This window comes from Oncorhynchus mykiss, chromosome 8, assembly GCF_057628025.1.
Source record: "Oncorhynchus mykiss isolate SJ-2025 chromosome 8, ASM5762802v1, whole genome shotgun sequence".
NCBI classification, from domain to species: domain Eukaryota; kingdom Metazoa; phylum Chordata; class Actinopteri; order Salmoniformes; family Salmonidae; genus Oncorhynchus; species Oncorhynchus mykiss.
In genome coordinates this window covers 59,544,433-59,559,272 of record NC_143029.1, presented here as the reverse complement: position 1 = coordinate 59,559,272, position 14,840 = coordinate 59,544,433, and the positions used below count along the sequence as shown (strand labels likewise).

The 14,840-nt window shown below is 43.6% G+C and overlaps 1 protein-coding gene across 12 annotated transcripts in view; it reads left to right on the top strand.

Moving 5' to 3' along the window:
* LOC110530229 (GRB10-interacting GYF protein 2) overlaps positions 1-14,840 on the top strand; it is a 33,230-nt gene that overhangs the window by 10,409 nt on the left and 7,981 nt on the right. For 8 of the 12 annotated variants that reach the window (XM_036985794.2, XM_090182135.1, XM_090182137.1 and 5 more), the window contains exons 14-24: positions 2,887-3,031; positions 3,343-3,509; positions 3,845-4,086; positions 4,471-4,601; positions 4,776-4,876; positions 5,258-5,419; positions 5,667-5,822; positions 9,932-10,267; positions 10,552-10,683; positions 10,944-11,189; positions 13,584-13,801. In XM_036985794.2, coding sequence (XP_036841689.2) covers positions 2,887-3,031; positions 3,343-3,509; positions 3,845-4,086; positions 4,471-4,601; positions 4,776-4,876; positions 5,258-5,419; positions 5,667-5,822; positions 9,932-10,267; positions 10,552-10,683; positions 10,944-11,189; positions 13,584-13,801 — 2,036 coding nt within the window. The remainder of the gene's footprint in view (positions 1-2,886; positions 3,032-3,342; positions 3,510-3,844; positions 4,087-4,470; positions 4,602-4,775; positions 4,877-5,257; positions 5,420-5,666; positions 5,823-9,931; positions 10,268-10,551; positions 10,684-10,943; positions 11,190-13,583; positions 13,802-14,840) is intronic. The other 4 variants (XM_090182136.1, XM_090182134.1, XM_036985789.2 and 1 more) reach the window with 2 other exon arrangements.

The window sequence follows — 14,840 nt, the reverse complement described above, 5'->3', positions numbered from 1 at the left end:
GGAGGATGTAAGCATTACCATTACCAACCAAATGCAATAATCAATAACAATGTAATACTCCGAAAAACCCTACGAGAAATAAGAAATATGAAGTACACTAAGGAAGCATACTGTATATGGGCCAGTTCCAATAGTCTATTTACAGTGCATCCGTAAAGTATTTAGACCCACATTTTGTTACGTTACAGCGTTCTTCTAAAATAAATGTCATTTTCCCCCCTCATCAATCTACACACAATACTCCCAATACAGGTTTTTAGAAATGTTTGCAAATATATTAATACAAATCAGAAACCTTATTTGCATAAGTATTCAGACATTTTGCAATGAGACTTGAAATTGAGCTTGGGTGCATCCTGTTTCCATTGATCATTCTTGAGATGTTTCTACAACTTGGAGTCCACCTGTGGTAAATTCAATTGATTGGACATGATTTGGAAAGGCAAACACCTGTCTACATAAGGTCCCACAGTTGACAGTGCATGTCAGAGCAAAAACCAAGCCATGAGGTTGAAGGAATTGTCCATAGAGCTCTGAGACAGGATTGTGTCGAGGCACAGATCTGGGAAAGGGTACCAAAAAATGTCTGCAGCATGGACGGTCCCCAAGAACACAGTGGCCTCAATCATTCTTAAATGGAAGAGGTTTGGAACCACCAAGACTCTTCCTAGAGCTGGCTGCCCCGCCAAATGGAGCAATCAGGGGAGAAGGACCTTGGTCAGGGAGGTGACCAAGAACCCGATGGTCACTCTGACAGAGCTCCAGAGTTCTCTGTGGAGATGGGAGAACTTTCCAGAAGGACAACCGTCTCTGCAGCACTCCACCAGTCAGGTCTTTATGGTAGAGTGGTCAGATGGAAGTCATTCTTCAGTAAAAGGCACAGCCCATTTTGGAGTTTGGCGAAAGGTACTGAAATGACTCTCAGACCATGACGAGCAAGATTCTCTGGTCTGATGAAACCAAGATTTGAACTCTATGGCCTGAATGCCAAGCGTTATATCTGGAGGAAAGATGAACAGAGCAAAGTACAGAGATCCTTGATGAAAACCTGCTCCACAACACTCAGGACCACACTCAGTCTGGCTTTAAACTTACTCTTGAAAGCTCTTAATAGTAGAATGCACAAGGTGCACATAGGAAATTGGGTAGTGCATCATCAGTTCCTCTTGTCAAGTCAGTCATTGCATACCTTTTGAGAGCTGTTGATAACCTTCCAGGTCTCTTACTTGGTCATTTGGTAAATGTATATTATTATCTGTCACTACTACATGTGCCCATCTCATTGATATCAAATTATTGGAGATATACATTGTTTTTCCATCCACCATGCGTCATGTGCGTAATGGTCATGTGAGGTGAAATGTGTGTATTTCGGGATGTAAGCACAGTTTGTTTGTTTGATCTGACGAAGATCCGTTTCGGGTCAATACGTTGTCAATAAAGCGGTGTATAAGGAGCTTTAACAGTGTGCGGGCCTTGTTCTATACTAGTGTTCTTAATTATCCCAGCAACAATTTTTTTAAGGATGTGCGTATGACAATAAACTTCTATTTATAACTTGTCAGATATGTCCAGATCAACTAGCCCATATCGGCTAACGTTAAGGTTTTAGATATTGTTATTTTTTTTGTCACTCAAATCACATTAAATCATATTAGACATGGCAAAATGTATAGAATGTCAAGAAAGTGTGCTTTAAAACGGCAACATTTTCTTTGCACCCCATGACAAAATGGGTACAATTGCAAAATTCTCTCCACCACCAAGAGGGGTGTTAACAGTTTGTATCATGAACGGTGCCTGTGACCATAGAAATAGACATGGTGCGTTGGCCCATGTGCAGGGGGGTGCGCTGGAGTTTTCCCATGCTGGAAGGGGAGCCCCAAGTGAAGAAGTTTGGGAACCCCTAAGCTAGATCAAACACTAAATATGAACTTGTTGTTTGATTTTAATGTGCTTAAAAATAAATACCACTGACACTAATAAAATTGTGATAAAAAATATAATAATTGTATTTATAAATGGTGTAATTGTGTGAATTTTACAGTGGATATAGGCCTACCCTTTATTCAGTCGTATGGCGAATGGACAATGTGCCAGACACTGATTTGTGAAACGCTGCCAATTGCTCAGTATTTGGAGTTGAGAAATAAATCATACCGCACTGGAAAGCTGGGATCTTTTCAAGTGATGGCGGCCTCTTCCCGAGATTGCATTTAGGAATGTTGCGCAGCAATCGGCTATATGAGGAGTTGCACTCTCTTGCCACCCGACAGTTGACGTTCCACTCGAACTAGGCTATATGTGCGTCTGATAAATAAACAAAATAGCTCATTAACATCTTGGGGATCTAATCTTGTTTTTAAACTATTACATAGACTACAGCCCGCAAACTCCACTCTGGACTTAGAAGCCAGTTCCACTGCATTTTTTTCATTGTTCACCATTGTTAGACCTGGGACACCAGGTGGCGTGTATGTGCAATTAATGATCGGGTAGAACTGAAAACCAGTAGTTTCCCGGAACTCGAAGGTTAAGAGTGGAATACCCCTGGACTACAGAATAGCACCATTACAATATATTTTTTCTCTGGCCAAAGCGGTGCCTGTAGATAAAATACATGGTTCTATTCCGATGCATTCTGCAGAGATTGGGAGAACAGTGCACAGCACATTGCATTTGGAGGACACCTTTTGATACAACTCTGATCAATCTAATTTTATATATATATATTTTTTAAATCTATATTCTACTTGTCCAACAATTTGTTTCACTTGTCCCGGACAAGTGTTAATTATGTCGAGCCCTGCCGTACATGTACAATAAAGGTGTCTACGTTCACCCCCCATCTCTCACTCTTCCTGTGTTCACTCTCTACTTGTGAAGGAAGCAGAGAAGATGGTGGCGTATCTACAGGACAGTGACGACCGGCTGGCTGCCAAGAACTCAGCACCCGAACCAGCCGGCCTGCCGCTCACACACGAGGCTGCTCTGAAGTGGTTCTATAAAGACCCCCAGGGAGAGATGCAGGGTAAGACGGAGGGAGAGAATGAAGGGAGGGGGGGGGGATGGGCTTCTTTGAAGGAAAATCTGCGTGCTCTGCAACCCGTATCATTTCAACTAGTCACCACTGCTGGAGAGAGACTGTGTTCTTTATCTATTATCAATGGCACGGTCTGATCTGTATTTCCTGGTCTAAAGTAAATTATTAATCTGTGATTCGGGGGGGTTGTACAGCCCCGGAATATAATTTCAAATAGTCAGACTCAGAACAACTTTTTTATTTTTTTTATTTACAAATGTAAAAGTGACTGTCAAATGTAATCATCTCCCCCTCTCCAGGTCCGTTCAGTAACCCGGAGATGACAGAGTGGTTCCAGGCAGGCTACTTCACAATGACCCTGCTGGTGAAGAGAGGCTGTGACGAGGTCTTCCAACCGCTGGGGGAGATCATCAAAATGTGGGGCAGGGTCCCCTTCGCCCCTGGACCAGCACCGCCACCCTTACTGGTAATCATCACACCCACCTGAGCTCCATCGACATTCTAGCATTCGCTCCTTTAGAATATTGTCAAATAATCTTGATAATTCCATAGGCAATTAAAATTTTTCGGACTCACCCTCGACCATTTTAGTCTTCTCATTGTCAAGACAATGCAAGTTTGTGTTGGCTGCCTGCACTTCAGAAGGAAAATGTTGTGAATGTTGCAATTATTTATTCTACAAGTCAGAGGCGTGTTAGCTGTACATGTATTGCGCTCCACAACGTTGTGCCATGTTGAACGCATCCAAGGTGGTCGTCCGCTTGCCGATACCCATGTCTAACTCGGCGTCTGTGTTCACAGGGTGACGCTGGGGACCAGGAGCGTCTGAAACTGCAGCAGGAGCTGACTGCCCTCAACCTGTACCAGCTGCAGCAGCTGCAGTACCAGTACCTGTTGAGGCAGCAGTACGCCCAGGCCCTGGCCCAGCAGAAAGCCCAGGCCCTCAGCTCAGCACCACACCAGCAGCAGCAGCAGCAGCAGCAGCAGATCAACCTGCTCCTCCAGCAATACCAGGCCCTCAAGATGAGGTCAGCGGAACACACGTAAGCGTACCCGTGCGCACACACCTCTACTGCAGTACCAGGCCCTTAAGATGAGGTCAGCGGGGCATACACACACTCGCCTACAGTAATACCACTGTCTGAGAACATGTCAGGCACACATTAACACAGAGTACGGTGAAGTTGCCCCTAGACACTAATCTTGGGTCAGTATAGCATTTTCCCCACTAATGGTTAAGTTTAGAATTGGGGGAGAGGAAACTGATCCTAGATCTGTAGTGAGGTGAAACGTCATCTTGTAGAACACACACACACAAACAGCAATACCTAAAGCCCTCAAGATGACATCACACATACAGATAATGCAATGTCGATCATGTTAATGTTGGTAATGTAACTTGTTCCTGTGTCGGTCTCCCTGTCTAGAACATCCGAAAGTCTCTTAACTCCGGTGACGCGGTCCATGTCTGTACCAGAGTCCCAGGGTTCTGTGTGGGAAATGCAGCACCCCTCTCAGGTCTCTTGCACACCAAACATCCAGCAACCTGCCCCAAGCGGTACGTCTCCAACCCAGAACACACAAACTTGCACAGAATTTGTTTTGGCTGATGTTTTATAGCATATAGAGCTGTTGGTAGTTTGCGGATCTGAACCTCAACTTACATAAAGAAGAGAAACCTCAATCGTATGATCTATAATGGCCATCTGTCCTGGCTGTCTGTTTTGTGTAGCGTGGGAGGGCAGCAGTGTGTGGGATCTGCCCATAGACTCCATGGCCCAGGCCCCCACCATAGAACAGATGCAACAGCTGGAGAAGAACAAGGCTGCTAAGGTAAGCGCATCGTATTGTCTATACTTATGCAATCCTTAGTTTCAGATCTAGACATAGTGTTCAGGGGTTGGGCTCAATGCGGGGGGTATTGGGACATTTTAAACACTTTTTTTTTTAAAGCTAGATTAGATTCAGCACCGCAGACACTAAGATGAGTGCGATTCAACCCTTTGTTCTCACACAGTCACACAGAGTATCAGCTCACCTCGGCTACAATGTGTTAACTACCGGAGCAAAACAGTGGTGAAGTTTGGACTTGCGATTTCAACGCTCTTAGTTGTTGCGGAAATCAGCCCTATATTGCTGTTTAATTATTGCCTCGCTGAATCTACCTTTTAAACAATGCTATGAAAATGATACAATGTGATTTGGTTTATGAAGGTCTCTCCTCCTCATCTACTGGAGATGGAGCGGTGTGAGGCTGAGCTGAGGGCCAAGAGGGAAGAGGAGGAGAAGGAGAGGAAAAGACTGGAGGAAGCGTTACGGTCCCGACAGGAGGCGGAACGCAAACGCCTGGAGGAGGAGCTATCACGTCATAAACAGGTTAGGGGGGGGGGGGGGGGTCGTCTTCAGACTGTTTCCTGCTGAAATAAGACGGTCATAATACCACGCTTTAGAGAAGTTGGTATGAAATGTGAAGAATTTCAGCTGCACCACACCTAGTCTTTGTTGATGTTCAGTACATGTTTGCCTAGAGTTGCAAGTTTGACCCAGTAGCCGGTCTTTTCCTAGAAAGAGGCCTTGATTTCTGTTTAATGCTATTCTTTTGATGGGTCTTTACTATACACAGGAGGAGGAGTTGAGGCAGCGGGAGCAGGAGGAGGCACAGCGCAGACAGAAGGAGGAAGAGGAACGGCAGGCACAGGAGGAGGCTCTCCGCAGACTAGAGGAAAGGAGGAGGGAGGAGGAAGAGCGGCAGCAAAGGGAAGAGTTCCTCCATAAACAGGTACTGGGCTTCAGAATAAAGACAATATTAGGGCCCATAATCATGAAGTGTCTCAAAGTAGGAGTGCTGGAGTGCTGATCTAGGATTAGTTATCCTATAAAGGCGTCAGCATGCTTCAGTTCGGCTGGTCCCTAGCCGAACTCTGCTTACCGAACGAGTGTACAGAGTAGAGGTCGACCGATTTTTAATTAGGGCCGATTTCAAATTTTCATAACAATCGGAAATCGGTTATTTTTGGACACCGATTTGGCCTATTTTTTTATGCACCTTTATTTAACCAGGCAAGTCAGTTAAGAACACATTCTTATTTTCAATGACAGCCTAGGAACGGTGGGTTAACTGCCTTGTTCAGGGGCAGAACGACAGATTTTTACCATGTCAGCTCGGGGATTCAATCTTGCAACCTTACGGTTAACTAGTCCAACGCTCTAACCACCTGCTTTACATTGCACTCCACGAGGAGCCTGCCTGTTACGCGAATGCAGTAAGAAGCCAAGGTAAGTTGCTAGCTATCATTAAACTTATCTTATAAAAAAACAATCAATCAATCATAACCATTAGTTAACGGTGGTTGATATTACTAGTTTATCTAGCGTGTCCTGCGTTGCATATAATCGATGCAGTACGCATTTGCGGGAAAAGGACTGTCTTTGCTCCAATGTGTACCTAACCATAAACATCAATGCCTTTCTTAAAATCAATACACAGAAGTATATATTTTTAAACCTGCATATTTAGCTAAAAGAAATCCAGGTTAGCAGGCAATATTAACCAGGTGAAATTGTGTCACTTCTCTTGCTTTCTTTGCACGCAGAGTCAGGGTATATGCGATAATAATAAACGTTTTGTTTTCGAAATAATAGTTTCCGGATTTGACCATTATTAATGACCAAAGGCTTGTATTCCTGTGTGTTATAATTAAGTCTATGATTTGATAGAGCAGTTTGACTGAGCGATGGTAGGCAGCAGCAGGCTCGTAAGCATTCATTCAAACAGCACTTTCGTGCGTTTTGCCAGAAGCTCTTCGCAAGCACAGCGTGGTTTATGACTTCAAGCCTTACAGCCTAATGGCTGGTGTAACCGGTGTGAAATGGCTAGCTAGTTAGCTGGGTGCCCGCTAATAGCGTTTCAAACGTCACTCGCTTTGAGACTTGGAGTAGTTGTTCCCCTTGTTCTGCATGGGTAACGCTGCTTCGAGGGTGGCTGTTGTCGATGTGTTCGTGGTTCGAGCCCAGGTAGGGGTGAGGAGAGGGACGGAAGCTATACTGTTACACTGGCAATACTAAAGTGCCTATAAGAACATCCAATAGTCAAAGGTATGGTTCCGACCTAGAATATGTGGACATCTATAAGTACCTAGGTGTCTGGCTAGACTGTAAACTCTCCTTCCAGACTCATATCAAACATCTCCAATCTAAAATCAAATCTAGAGTCGGCTTTCTATTCCGCAACAAAGCCTCCTTCACTCACGCCGCCAAACTGACTATCCTACCGATCCTCAACTTCGGCAATGTCATCTACAAAATAGCTTCCAATACTCTACTCAGCAAACTGGATGCAGTTTATCACAGTGCCATCCGTTTTGTTACTAAAGCACCTTATACCACCCACCACTGCGACCTGTATGCTCTAGTCGGCTGGCCCTCGCTACATATTCGTTGCCAGACCCACTGGCTCCAGGTCATCTACAAGTCCATGCTAGGTAAAATTCCGCCTTAGCTCACTTCACTGGTCACGATGGCAACACCCACCCGTAGCACGCGCTCCAGCAGGTGTATCTCACTGATCATCCCTACAGCCAACACCTCATTTGGCCGCCTTTCGTTCCAGTTCTCTGCTGCCTGTGACTGGAACGAATTGCAAAAATCGCTGAAGTTGGAGACTGTTATCTCGCTCACCAACTTCAAACATATGCTATCTGAGCAGCTAACCGATCGCTGCAGCTGTACATAGTCTATCGGTAAATAGCCCACCCAATTTTACCTACCTCATCCCCATACTGTTTATATTTATTTACTTTTCTGCTCTTTTGCACACCAATATCTCTACCTGTATGTGACCATCTGATCATTTATCACTCCAGTGTTAATTTGCAAAATTGTAATAATTCGCCTACCTCCTCATGCCTTTTGCACACAATGTATATAGACTCTCTTTTTTTTCCTACTGTGTTATTGACTTGTTAATTGTTTACTCCATGTGTAACTCTGTGTTGTCTGTTCACACTGCTATGCTTTATCTTGGCCAGGTCGCAGTTGTAAATGAGAACTTGTTCTCAACTAGCCTACCTGGTTAAATAAAGGTGAAATAAAAATAAAAAATAAATAAAAGTACATGGAATACAAATGGTATAGAGAGAAATAGTCCTATAAATACTATATTAACTACAACCTAAAACCTCTTACCTTGGAATATTGAAGTCTCATGTTTAAAGGAACCACCAGCTTTCATATGTTCTCATGTTCTGAGCAAGGAACTTAAACGTTAGCTTTTTTTACATGGCACATATTGCACTTTGAGTTTCTTCTCCAACACTTTGTTTTTGCATTATTTAAACCAAATGGAACATGTTTCATTATTTATTTGAGGCTAAATGGATTTTTATTGATGTATTATAGTAAGTATTGTTGTAATTGTCATTATTGCAAATAAAAAAAATAAAAAAGCAGATTTAATCGGTATCGGCGTTGAAAAGTCATAATCGGTCGACCTCAGAGGCCCATTATCAGCAATCATCACTCCTGTGTTCCAATGGCACGTTGTGTTAGCCTTTTAAAATGATAAACTTGGATTAGCTAATTGATCATTAGAAAACCCTTTTGAAATGATGTTAGCACAGCTGAAAACTGTTATTATGATTAAAAGAAGCAATAAAACTGGCCTTCTTTAGACTAGTTGAGTATCAGCATTTGTGGTTTCGGTTACAGGCTCAAAATGGCCAGAAACAAAGACCTTTCTTCTGAAACTCGTCAGTCTATTCTTGTTCTGAGAAGTGAAGGCTATTCCATGTGAGAAATTGCCAAGAAACTGAGGATCTCGTACAACACGGTGTAATACTCCCTTCACAGAACAGTGCAAACGGGCTCTAACCAGAATAGAAATAGGAGTGGGAGATCCCGGTGCACAAATGAGCAAGAGGACAAGTATATTAGAGTGTCTTGTTCAAGAAACAGACACCTCCCAAATCCTCAACTGGCAGCTTCATTAAATAGTACCCGCAAAACACCAATCTCAACATCAACAGTGAAGAGGCGACTCCGGGATCAATTTGATGTCATTTTAATGGGGAAAAAAAGTATTTCTAAGTGACCCCAAACTTCTGAACGGTGGTGTATGTACAAACTCTACTGAACCGTTTCAGCTGCGAAGCATGTCTGTTCTACGAAATACATTCCTAAATAAATGTATTCTCAAAGGTTGTATTTTCCTTAACGCTGTGCACTGAACTGACGTGCATGATTGTTGCTGACACTCCGATGTTTAGAAGAAGTGAATTAAACTGCGACGCTCAACTTAAACAGCGGTGCTGCTCGCAAAATAATTTAAAGCCTGTACTTTAACTCTCAGGATGTAACTTTATTTACAGTTATACTGTTTTTGCCATGTAATGTTAAAACAGTCAGACAACCCCATTGTAAAATATTTACCTGTGTTCTGTGCCAGATAAATATTCCCCTCGAGACGCATCCTATGGGCTCTTCACAACATGAGAGGGAAACATTTATTCTGACCATCTAAAATGATATTCATTTTGGAGTAGAATGTACATTTTTAAAGGTTAAAGGAACTGAGTTTCTCAGTCCTTCTGCATCTGTACTCCCTAAGCAAGGGGACTGGAATTGGTTACATTGCAGTTTAATGCATGTACAAAATGATCTGTGTCCCTAGAAGCATGAAAGGGGAGATTGACTTAAGTTTCAGTCATGGGGATTTCTTTTCCATTTTAAAATAATATGGTCAGGGGTGACCTGATCCTAGATGAGTACTCCTACTCTTAGTTGCTCTGTGAATACAGGCCCAGAGCTGCTGTGGCTAATGCTAAAAGGCATATTGCTACATAGTGTTAATACTGAAGTTGACCCTGTTCTAACAACCACATTTCTCCCCAGGAGGAGGAGCGCCGGAAGCAGGAGGAGGAGCACCGGGAGGAGGAGCGCCGGAAGCAGGAGGAGGAGCGCCGGGAGGAGGAGCGCCGGAAGCAGGAGGAGGAGCGCCGGAAGCAGGAGGAGCTGGAGGCCCTGAGGAGGTGCGAGGAGGAGAAGCGGCTGGAGGAGGAGGCGGTGGCGGCCGCGATGGCGTTGGCAAGGCAACAGCAGGAGGAGGCGAAGAGGAGGGAGCAGGAGGCCGCGAGGCAGCAGGAGCTAGCCAGACAGAGGCAGCAGCAGCAGGAGGCGCTCCGCCGACTACAGCAGCAACAGCAGCAGCAACAGCTAGCCCAGATGAAGGTGACTAATATTATAACACTAACACAGCACAAAATACACTGCAGCAGCAGCAACAACTAGCACAGATAAGGGTAACATACTTAGTATGCACACACTATACACACCTACCACTACACTAGCCCAGGTGAAGGTGACTACCTTATAAACTAGACACCATATATAACTACCAAAGTAACTTTGAAGTCAGAACGTCACTGAATACTGTATTTTAAGGTACCTGTAATTTAGCATGAAAAAATGTACTGGTTACCAGACTACCTTCTCTCCTTTTCCCTGTCTCGTAGCTGCCGTCGTCCTCTAAGTGGGGCCAGCAGTCAGCAGTCACGGCAGCAGCCATCTCCCAGTCCCAGAACGCCTTGTCGCTCTCTGAGATCCAGAAAGTGGAGGAGGAGAGGGAACGACAAGCACGAGAAGAGGTGTGAGCATAGGGGCTGAGTTCGTAGAGGGATACTGAGGCACTACAGTATAGTGCTACTAATCTGGACAATGCACAACAGCATTTTGGATACCATAATACAATTTCACTATATATCAACTATTGTTTAAAAAGGCTCTACACTGTTAAAAATCCTTCTCAACCCAACTTTAATCACCTGTCAATCACCAAACTGTTTTCCTGCTATGTTTATAAGGAGCGCAGTAGATCTCACTCTCCCCCTCCCCTCCCTCCATGCAGCAGCGGCGCCAGCAAGCAGAGCTCCTAAAGCTCCAGCAGCAGCAGGCCCTGCAGGAGGCCCTGCAGCCTCAGGCCAAGCTCTCTGGTTGGGGCAGCGTGGCCAAGCAGCCGGCCGCCACCAAGTCCCTGCTGGAGATCCAGCGGGAGGAGGCCCAGCAGGTGAAGCAGAGGAAAGAGCAGGGGGGTGGGAGCCAGCAGCCCAGTCACCCCACCGTCACCCAGCCGAACCGCTCCCAGAACAGAGCTGTGAGTCACTCGTTGGTTTGTTATTTCGTTCATTCATTTAATTTGTCTGCATTCATTCTTGGTAGGTCTTCCATGTCATTTATTTGACTGTGTGTTGATAGTGGTGTCTAAAACTAGAGGTCGACCGATTTATGATTTTTCAACGCCGATACCTATTTATTGGAGGACCAAAAAAAGCCGATACCGATTAATCTGACAAAAAAAATGTATGCATTTGTAATAATGACAATTACAACAATACTGAATGAACACTTATTTTAACCTCATTTAATACATCAATAAAAATCCATTTAGCCTCAAATAAATAATGAAACGTTCAATTTGGTTTAAATAATGCAAAAACAAAGTGTTGGAGAAGTAAAAGTGCAATATGTGCCATGTAAAAAAGCTAACGTTGGAGTTCCTTGCTCAGAACATGAGAACATATGAAAGTTGGTTGTTCCTTTTAACATGAGACTTCAATATTCCAAGGTAAGAAGTTTTAGGTTGTAGTTAATATAGTACTTATAGGACTATTTCTCTCTATACCATTTGAATTCCATATACCTGTGACTATTGGATGTTCTTATAGGCACTTTATTGCCAGTGTAACAGTATAGCTTCTGTCCCTCTCCTCGACCCGAACCAGGAACACATCGACAACAGCCACACTCGAAGCAGCGTTACCCATCGCTCCACAAAAGCTGCGTCACTTGCAGTGCAAGGGGAGTAACTACTCCCAAGTCTCAGAGCGAGTGATGATTGAAATGCTATTAGCGGGCACCCAGCTAGCTAACTAGCTAGCCATTTCACATCGGTTACACCAGCCATTAGGCTGATAGGCTTGAAGTCATAAACAGCGCTGTGCTTGCGAAGAGCTGCTGGCAAAACGCACAAAAGTGCTGTTTGAATGAATGCTTACGAGCCTGCTGCTGCCTACCACTGCTCAGTCAGACTGTATCAGATCATAGACTTAATTATAACATAATAACACACAGGAATACGAGCCTTTGGTCATTAATATGGTCGAATCCGGAAACTATCATTTCGAAAACAAAACATTTATTATTTCAGTGAAATACGGAACCGTTCGGTATTTTATTTAACGGGTGGAATCCCTACGTCTAAATATTCTTGTTACATTGCACAACCTTCAATGTATGTCATCATTACGTAAAATTCTGGCAAATTAGTTCACAATGAGCCAGGCTGCCCAAACTGTTGCATATACCCTACCCTGACTGCGTGCAATGAGCGCAAGAGAAATGACACAATTTCACCTGGTTAATATTGCCTGCTAACCTGGATTTCTTTTAGCTAAATATGCAGGTTTGAAAATGTATATTTCTGTGTATTGATTTTAAGAAGGGTATTGGTGTTTCTGGTTAGGTACAGTTATCCAACAATTTAGCTTTTTTCGCAAATGCACTTTTGTTAAATCATCCCCCAGCATTGCATCGATTATATGCAACGCAGGACACTAGATAAGCTAGTAATATCATCAACCATGTGTAGTTAACTAGTGATTATGATTGATTGTTTTTTTATAAGATAAGTTTAATGCTAGCTAGCAACTTACCTTGGCTTCTATTGCATTCGCGTAACAGGCAGGCTCCTCGTGGAGTGCAATGAGAGGCAGGTGGTTAGAACTAGTTCTACTGTAACTGACTTGCCTAGTTAAATAAAGGTATAAAAAATAAATAAAAAATAAATCAGCAAAATCAGCGCCCAAAAAAACAGATTTCCGATTTTTATGAAAACTTGAAATTGGCCCTAATTAATCGGTCATTCCGATTAATCGGTCGACCTCTATCTAAAACGTTGTTTCTCAAACCTTTCTTTGTGGACCCCCAGATGTTTCAAAGATTAGCACACCTGATTCCTCTAATCAAGGGCTTTGATGATTAGTTGACAAGCTGAATCAGGTTTTCTTGGTCTGGAATAAATCAAATACATTGAACGTCTGGGGGGCCCAGGAAAAGACGTCGGGCAAACACTGCTCTAAATCAGACTACTCTGTTGGAATACTTCCCTTCATTATTTGCCGTAATGACACTGGTTTACTTGAGTTTATTAGGATCCCCATTAGCTACTGTACATACAGCAGCTACTATTCCTGAGGACCACATAAAACGTACAAATACATGACAAACCCAGTACTAGACTAGAACAACATAAGTTGTTCAAAATAAATTATGAAAGTAAAATAAGAAAGACATCCAAAATAATATTTACACACTATTCATATTCTTATATACAGTACAGTTAAATTAGATCTTTCAATAGAGGATAGGCACTCTGATGCCAGATGTTTTTTTTGTTATCTGTTTTTCTAACCTCTAGTAGCAGAGCATTCCACGATGACATGGCTTTGTACATAGCTGGTCTGACCAGGCTGGATCTCTTTTCCCCCAGACCACTGCTCTGAGTTCCTCAGTGTGGGGCTCGGTGGCCACCAGCAGCATGGGCGGCGGGGCGCCTAACTGGGGCGGAGAAAGCAGCAGCATCTGGGGCGACAGCACCAACTCCAACATGGGCTTCTGGGACGAGACGGCCCAGCCCCCGCCACAGGCCCCACCCCCCGCCAGGAAGCCCAACGCTCAGAAGAACAACAAGGCCAACGCCAACCTCAGGTACAACCGCAGGACAGTTTTACAGCTCACACCTGCGTGTCTATTTTTGCCTGCTTGTCTCGAAAGGTCGTGGTCAGGACAGTTCTCTAGAAGAAAAAGAAACGCACACCTATTAAGACGAGGTGCTGGCTAGCGGAGTGGAAACTTGAAAATAAAAGAGAGCCGCACACTCTTGGAGCTCAGATGCAAAAATGTAATACCAACGTTTCGACAGCCAAGCTGTCTTCATCAGGGTATAATCACAAACACTGCGGGATGACTCGTTTATATAGTGTCAAAAGACACAGGTGTCTGTAATCATGGCCAGGAGTGGCCTAAAATCATTGGTTAATAATCAAATATTAAAATGTCATACAAAGAACTGCATACAAACAAATGGATAGCATACGATCATAGATTCATTTGACTATACAAGTTTACACACAAATACAATGGCAAAGTCACAATAATCACAAGAATGGCTTCAGATCAAAGTCTACGTTGAGACCGAAGGGTGCAAGGGTCTTTAAATTAAAGATCCAGGCAGCCTCTCGTTTTAACAATAAATTATCAAGGTCACCCCCTCTCCTAGGGAGGGTGACATGTTCGATGCCAATATAACGCAGAGACGAAATTGAGTGGCCTGCCTCCAAGAAGTGGGCCGCAACTGGATAAGTAAAGTTTTTACACCTAATGGTGCTACGATGCTCTGAGATACGTACTTTTAATTTGCGCTTTGTTTTACCTACATAATTTTTACCACAAGGACAAGTTTTAAGATAAATAACTGCCTTAGTGGAGCACGTAATAACACCTTTTATTGGGATCGATTTCCCTGTTTGTGGGTGTTTGAAGGATCTACATTTATAAGTGCCATTGCATTGAGCACAGCCATTACATTTGTAATTTCCATCCAGTAGGGGCGCAAATAGACATTGTTCAGGAATATCTTGGGGTGGTAAATCAGAGTTTACCAATTAGTCTCTGAGATTCCTGCCCCGCGAGAATACGACCAAGGGAAGGTCCGAAAACACATTACCGAGACGATCATCGGATTTTA